This window comes from Bidens hawaiensis, unplaced genomic scaffold, assembly GCF_021521415.1.
Source record: "Bidens hawaiensis isolate Kalapana, Puna unplaced genomic scaffold, B.hawaiensis_p1.1 tig00052425_1, whole genome shotgun sequence".
Taxonomy (NCBI): Eukaryota; Viridiplantae; Streptophyta; class Magnoliopsida; order Asterales; family Asteraceae; genus Bidens; species Bidens hawaiensis.
This window is the reverse complement of record NW_027499426.1, coordinates 45,795-52,785: the sequence shown is the minus strand read 5'-3', so window position 1 is coordinate 52,785 and position 6,991 is coordinate 45,795. Positions and strand designations below refer to the sequence as shown.

Sequence of the window (6,991 nt, the reverse complement as noted above, 5' to 3'; positions counted from 1 at the left end):
AATACACAATACACTTTTGAAAAAAAAAACTTATGATAATATATGCCTAGAATATTGAGTAGATAGAGATTCTTCAAGAGCATATTAGCTTCGAGGATACAATAGTTCCAAAGAAAATTCTTGATATTAACAATAAGAGTAATTATTATAACGAAACACTTTTTGTAAGCGTTTCGTACCATAATCAAAAGTTCATGAACAGCCCTAGGCAAGATACGATGGATTAATACTTTGACATTTGAAACACAAGCAATAATATTCTATTTGATATGGTATATGGTGAATAATTATATACATTAATACAAGGGTATTCTATATTAACATGTTTAAGACAGTGAATAACTAGGTTATTTTAAAATGTCTATAGTCGGTCAAAATGTGGGAACAATCTTAAATCAAAACTATTGTCAGCTGAAATGGGTTAAATATTCATGAAGATGAATTATAAGGAGTTATTACCAATATTCACAATTATTAATAGAGAATAAATATTAGGCGTGGCCTTTTTCAAAGTTACTTCATGAATCAATACAATGAGTAAGTTTTTTAAATGGTAATAGCACTCTATCATTAGACCTGATATACATACGAGTAACTTTATTAGGCTAAGAGTTGTGTTTTGACGTAGTTTAACATTGTCCTTTACCCAAGGAACGAGGCATTGTAAAAAAAGAGGTATGGTTCCTGGTATAGTGAGAGTTGTATGTACTCAAGAAGGAATGTATTCATTTAGGGCTGGTATATCGTGTATATCCGTACACTATAAGACACGAACATGAAACATGCATGCATGTACATGACACGAAAACTTATCGTGTACCTATATCCCAAACCCGAACACGAACATGTTAGTACCAGATATACACGATAAGACACGAACTTGCTGGAGAATCGGAGAAGTTTTCGGTCGTTCGGTGTCTGGTGGAGCCGTTGCAACTAAAAGGAGGCCAGACTGCCGGAGAATAAGAGATTTGGAGAGGTATATCTTGATTTGATTGAGAAAACAAAATATGAGAAGATTCATTACTTTCATTATGATCTGGAGCATACATATATACAAGGAGAAACCAGGGCTAAACTAACAGACTAACGTGTAACTACTAATAATTAACAGTCAACTAACTATATTAACGGTCAACGCTATCAACTATACTAACATACCAGGGGATCGAAGGTTGTAACTACCGGAGATGTGAAGGGATCCACTGGACTACCGGAGACCCGGAGAGGGAGAATCAAAAAAGGGATTGTGCGCCCTGTACTTGATGTTGGATTGGAATGATGTGTGACGTGGTCAATTGTTTGGTATAAAAATTTATGGTTAACTATTTAAGGTATATCACATATTATATGAATATATATATATATATATATATATATATATATATATATATATATATCTAATCATGTACTTATTGGTACTTAGCAGGTAGAAACATGATCAAATACATTTTATTCTTAACATGAAAACGGTGAGAACCAATTTGCTGTTATTATTAGCTTTATTTTTGTAGGTGTTTGCTGTTATTTTTTGTTTGTATTTGCTAATTTTTCATTATGAGACGCTATAACTATTTACTTATTTACATATTGTTGTTATTATTAGATGTTTTCTTTTGTTATAAATATTTGTTGGTATTTGCTGTTATTATTTTGTTCTTAATTTTGATTCTTTTGTTGTAATTTTTAGGTTCTTTTCTTTGTTATTATAAATCATTGTTTGTGTAGATTGGTATTGTAGTTGGTATTGTTTCTCACGTTCTCATTTTTTTATAAATTGGTATTATTTTCTACGTTCTCATGTTAAGATGAAAAATGTACATGACCTTCCCCCTTAGCAGGTAAACATGTATTTTACCTGTTAAGACACGGAAATTAACAGGTTGATTCGTTTCTACCTGTTTAGTACACAACATGTTAAAGTCATACCTGATACCAATAAAAGTCTGTAGGTTCATGTCGTGTATTCATGTCTAAATTGTCAACCATATATACACTTATTCTATGAAAGGTTAAATTAAAAAATAATTAAACGCACAATTTTAGGTTTATTTAAAAAACTAAAAATCTAGAATATAAAAGTCATACATGTTTAGAATATGATGAAAGTGAATATAAATGCGACAACCAAAGACCAATGGTTCCATGTTACTAGATAAGGTGAAGTCTCTCTTGAACGGCTTCAAGCGACGAGGGTTCAAGTTCTCTATTGTAGATAACCGGTGTAAACATATAAAAAGCGATGTAGAAAGATTTATTATTATTTTTTTTTCGTCCCATCAAGTTCTCTATGGTAAATTTGCCACTGTATCAAGATTATTTCAATTTTTTGTTTGGTTGCTTTCCCTGCTTTTGATGCAGCCTTGTCGGCCCCTCCCAAAACAAAACAAAAGCAAAAGTCATTCAACCTCACTCCACTTCTGGTCCTCCTTTCATACTATATATACTACTTGCCAAATTACTAAACTAACCTCCTCCCATACTTAATTAAAACATATTTACCAAATGGGTCCTTGCAATACACATAACTTGCAAGACTAACACCAAACTATCCCCCATGTTTTGATTTCACTCTATAACAAACACCCTGTACAATTTTCCCTTATTCCCTCCCAAACACCACCTAATTCCTATAACCTTTGTGTTTTTTTAATGTCTTCCTTCACATACTCCTTGCTACCAAAAAAAATGTTCAAAAAAAACATAATAATCCAATGCTTGCTCACCCAACATGTACACAAACAACCCGTCATCGCCCCCATCTCGAGCCTGTTGACCAGCCAAAAATCAACACGAACCGTCGGTTTGACCTTTGACCCGCGCTCGATGTCTCGATTCAAAGAGTTTATGATTGAATCTTCATCAACCAACCGCTCACCTGTCTTCTACAAAGATTCTCCCTATGAAATCACGAAACCGTTTGGAATAAAGCTTTGGATCCACAGCCGAGATAGATGTGGGGTCCGCTTGTAGCGATTTGTATGCATGTTCAAGCTTCTTGCTAATATCATAATCTTGTAAAATGTCGATTATTCCAAAGTAAAGAACCACCTCGTATGTTTCACCGCTTCTTGAAGGTGTCAAATGGTTGAATCCACCGGTGGTATATTGGTCAAAGTCACTTCGCCTACCCATCTGCTCGGCTCGTGCTGGCATGTTCGCTCCCAGCCGGATTAACGGTTTCCTGATACAAAAAGAAATAAAATGTCAAAATCGAAGACAATTAGAAGGCAACAATAACGACCCCACTAACAAATCTTGTCTGGTGAACAGCATCAAATAACCAACAAAACATCAATTCAAATTAATTATTTCCAACTACCATGATCAAAGCACCATTCAAAGAAATTGGCTGTCAACTTAAAGACCATTAAAAATTTCAACCAATATGGCAATATAATAATTATAAGCCAATTAAATAGACATGCCCATTGAATAGACCAGATAATCAATGAAAAATTGCCCAAAACTTATAATTTAAGAAAACATACCGGCCAGCCAGAATGCGATCCATGTCTTGTAACTCAGCTTCAAGAAACCGACAACCGCGCATGAACTTTTCTGTTTGGTATGAATCGTTCTTTCCTGAAAGAGTGTTCCAAATAAAACTAAATATGATGTTACCGTTTAATCCTCTCTTTCTTGTTACTTTCACTAAAAATGACCGTTTTACCTTTTCTTTCTTGTTACTTTTATAAAAAATGATCATTTTACCCTTCACTATCTCGGTACTTCAATTTAAAAATGACCATTCCTCCCCTTCTCTTTCTCGTTACTTTCATTGAAAAAGATCATTTTACCCATTATTTCTCGTTACTTTCACAAAAAATGACCATTTTAACCATCTCTTTCACGTCACTTTCACTACAAATGACCAATTTTTCCTTCTCTTTCTTGTTACGCTCAAAACTCTCATATCTTATTGCAAGTTGTAAGACGAGGGCATAAATACCATAAATTTAAAATGAGTCTATTTAAGGAGACTTACCATTACGCAACAGAAATGGGGATAATCCGATTTTGTCACCCGTGTTATCATCACGAAAGTGCATGCCAACTAAAAGACTATAATCCATTATCCTCACAGCTTCAAGAAACTCACAATCTCGATTGATTTGTCTGTAAACACATAAAACCAACATAGCATATAAGCAGATAATAAAGGCTAGAAGTTAAAACAACCCTAAAAGAAGATAAATTTACTAACTTTATTAGTTCTTTGAACCAGTTTTCTTGAAGCCGAAACACATAGTTGAGGTCAAGATCTTTAAGTGTAGTTGTTTCATCAATTTCATCCTCGGGTTTATCAGTTGTGCGCCCATGTGATGATCCTTTAAGATCAAATCTTCTATGGATTCGATACTCAGAACAAAATAGATTGCCCATCACAATAAAACGAGTCTAAACATGAAAACAAGTCAACATAGTTACAAATTATTAATGAATGTGATTATTTGACATCATATCTAATAAAGCAGGGCTTGTAAATGATGGTTTTCAATGTAATAATCAGATAACCACAGAATATTGTGACGATACCTTTATGCCGCCAACGGGTTTGACACAATGCACACCAAAAAACTTGGTGACGAGAGAATTCTCGTATCGGCTAACATGCTGACAATAACTTCGTAGCATTTTGATTAGAACCTGTAAAAGCATATTTCCCAACTTTAGTTTGAAATGATAATATATCGACTGTGACATTATAGCAAAACTACCAATCAAGATGATATTTTTACCTTAACTTCCGACTTTTTGACAGTTTTGATCATAAACCGATCATCTTGTGTCAAGTAAAAGAAGCTACCACTTTTCCCGGGTGAAGAAAGCTCACGAAGAGCATCGTTCCCACAAACTGCTAACATGTAATCTGCAGGATCCACTTGGAACAATTCCCTCAAATGTCTGAAAACCATTTACAATTTCTCAAAAGGAATCATTGAAGTTAAATTCAAGATGAGTTCAAAACAATACCTAAAGACAACCGGGCAATAATCTTTCCACCGAAACTCCGCTGACTGATGAGGTGGCGTAAGTTTTGATCCTTCGGGTGGGAATCGAGTCCAAAACTTTTCTCTTGGGTCAAAATCAGTAGTCTTTAAGTCTCTTATTACCGAAGCATGTTTCCCAACTGAATACCTGCAAAAACCAAATACACGATGAATAAAAAATGAAACAAATTCACAACTTTTCCAATGGGTTAAAGTTTTTACCTGATACCCAACTGAAGATTAAGCATCAAATCATAATTCTTATGTCCTTTCGATATCATCTGACCCGGTTTCTTCACCTCCCCACCGTTAAAACAACACGGATTCCTCCTAAACTTGCTAATATCACCGCGCCCGAACCCTTTAGCATCATGATACAGCATCTCTGCTTCCACATTATCCAGAATATCACAAGTAATATCACCCGCCTCACCATCCGACTCCCAAATACAAATCCTCGGAAAACCCCTTTCCGTCAAACTCCCTCGCGATCCAACCGAAGACCGCTTCTTCGCAGCCGAAACCACAAACCCATCCTCCAAAAGCGGCGCCGAAAGCTTTCGACTAAACCCTAAAGTATCCTCCTCCTTCCCACCCGACGGAAAAAACGTTCCGTTAAGAATCTGCTGAGGCTGAAACGGGTTTTTGAAATTAAAATAATTTTCTTTACTCCAACAACCAACGTAACACCCGCCGTCCGGCCACGTGTACACGCCGTGACCTTCCGGAACGCCGTTTTCCCAATTCCCGTCATACCTATTACCATTCGCCCAAATTAAAACCCCTCTGCCGTTAATAACGCCGTTCTTCCACTCGCCAACGTACTCATTACCATTCTTCCAAACATACCTTCCGTTACCGTCCTGTAAATTCCGTCGCCACGTGCCGTCATAATAATCACCGTTACTATAATGTTTTTTACCGTACCCGTGTTTCCGGTCAGCCAGCCATGACCCAAAATAAGTGTCACCGGCGGCGCCGGTGAACGTACCGGAACCCTCCATCCTGCCGGACTTAAACTCGCCTTCATAAGTCGCACCGGAAGGCCATGAAAACTTACCTTTACCGTACGCTTTACCTCTTCTCCAGTCGCCCTCATACATACACCCGTCGGACCATAAATACTTACCGGATCCGTGCGGCACGTTGCCGGAGAAGCTTCCGATGTACAGATCTCCGTTCTGGAGGTGTTTCTCAGCACTTTCTGAGCCAGAGGTTGTAGCTAGGGTTTCGGGAAAGGAAACAGTTACGATTCCGGTGGTCGTCGGAGCTACACGGCGGCCGGCGGGATGAGATTTACTCCGGCCGACGGAAACCAAGGGTTTGGGCTCTGTTTCTTCTTCTTCTTCTTCCGATCTCTTCTTCTTTGTGGCGAAAGCAGTGTCATTATCTTCAGTTGATGATGGTAATAATCTCTCCGGCATGATTATATTGGGTTTAGTTTGATGGAATCTGGGTTGTTGGCAGCATTTTGGATTGAATCTTGTTGAAATTGAGATTGATGTGGTGGTAGTAGTGATGAGAGAGAGAGAGAGAGAGTAAAGTGCAGATGAAGATGAATACTATTAGAATTACAATGGAAAACGTTTTAAGGTTGGGATTGCGTCGTGTTTAATGTTTATGTTTACATGTTTTTTGGTAATTAATTCATTCCTCACACAACACAACACAACACAACACAATGTCTTTACATGGACATAACCTTTTATTGTTTAACACCTTTATATTTACAACCACCCCCTTTTCTTTCTTTCAGTTACAAATTCACTCCCTCAAGCACATGTTGATAAATATCTTATTTGATTTTTTGTTGTTTAGGTAAACTACTATTGATCTACATTTTGTGTTGCAACAAAATGTCTATAGTTGGCTATGCATGTCGTTTCTTTGTCAAGGTTGATCTAATTGATGAGTGGTTGATAGTGATTTTGCCTCCCATCTGGTGAATGGAGTTTTGGAAGAGATAAAACAAGTAGGACCATGCATTATTTTGGTGT

The 6,991-nt window shown here is 36.8% G+C and overlaps 1 protein-coding gene across 1 annotated transcript; it reads right to left on the bottom strand.

The window, feature by feature from the left end:
• Positions 1-2,726: 2,726 nt before the first annotated feature.
• Positions 2,727-6,433, bottom strand: LOC143599612 (phosphatidylinositol 4-phosphate 5-kinase 1-like). Its single transcript, XM_077077525.1, has 8 exons — positions 5,217-6,433; positions 4,978-5,142; positions 4,743-4,908; positions 4,540-4,650; positions 4,208-4,401; positions 3,989-4,119; positions 3,492-3,585; positions 2,727-3,184 (listed from the first exon to the last, which is right to left on the bottom strand). Exons 1-8 carry the CDS (start codon positions 6,416-6,418, stop codon positions 2,875-2,877), a joined length of 2,373 nt encoding a protein of 790 aa, XP_076933640.1. The 5' UTR covers positions 6,419-6,433; the 3' UTR covers positions 2,727-2,874.
• Between the last annotated feature and the right edge of the window lie 558 nt (positions 6,434-6,991).

Bases quoted from the DNA above. Each gene is read 5' to 3' on its own strand.
- LOC143599612 (XM_077077525.1), bottom strand. From the start codon at position 6,418: ATGCCGGAGAGATTATTACCATCATCAACTGAAGATAATGACACTGCT. The intron at 5,143-5,216 runs GTAAAAACTTTA...TGGTTTTTGCAG, and splicing joins AATCTTCAGTTGGGTATCAG to GTATTCAGTTGGGAAACATG. The intron at 4,120-4,207 runs GTTAGTAAATTT...ATGTGTTTACAG, and splicing joins TGGTTCAAAGAACTAATAAA to ACAAATCAATCGAGATTGTG.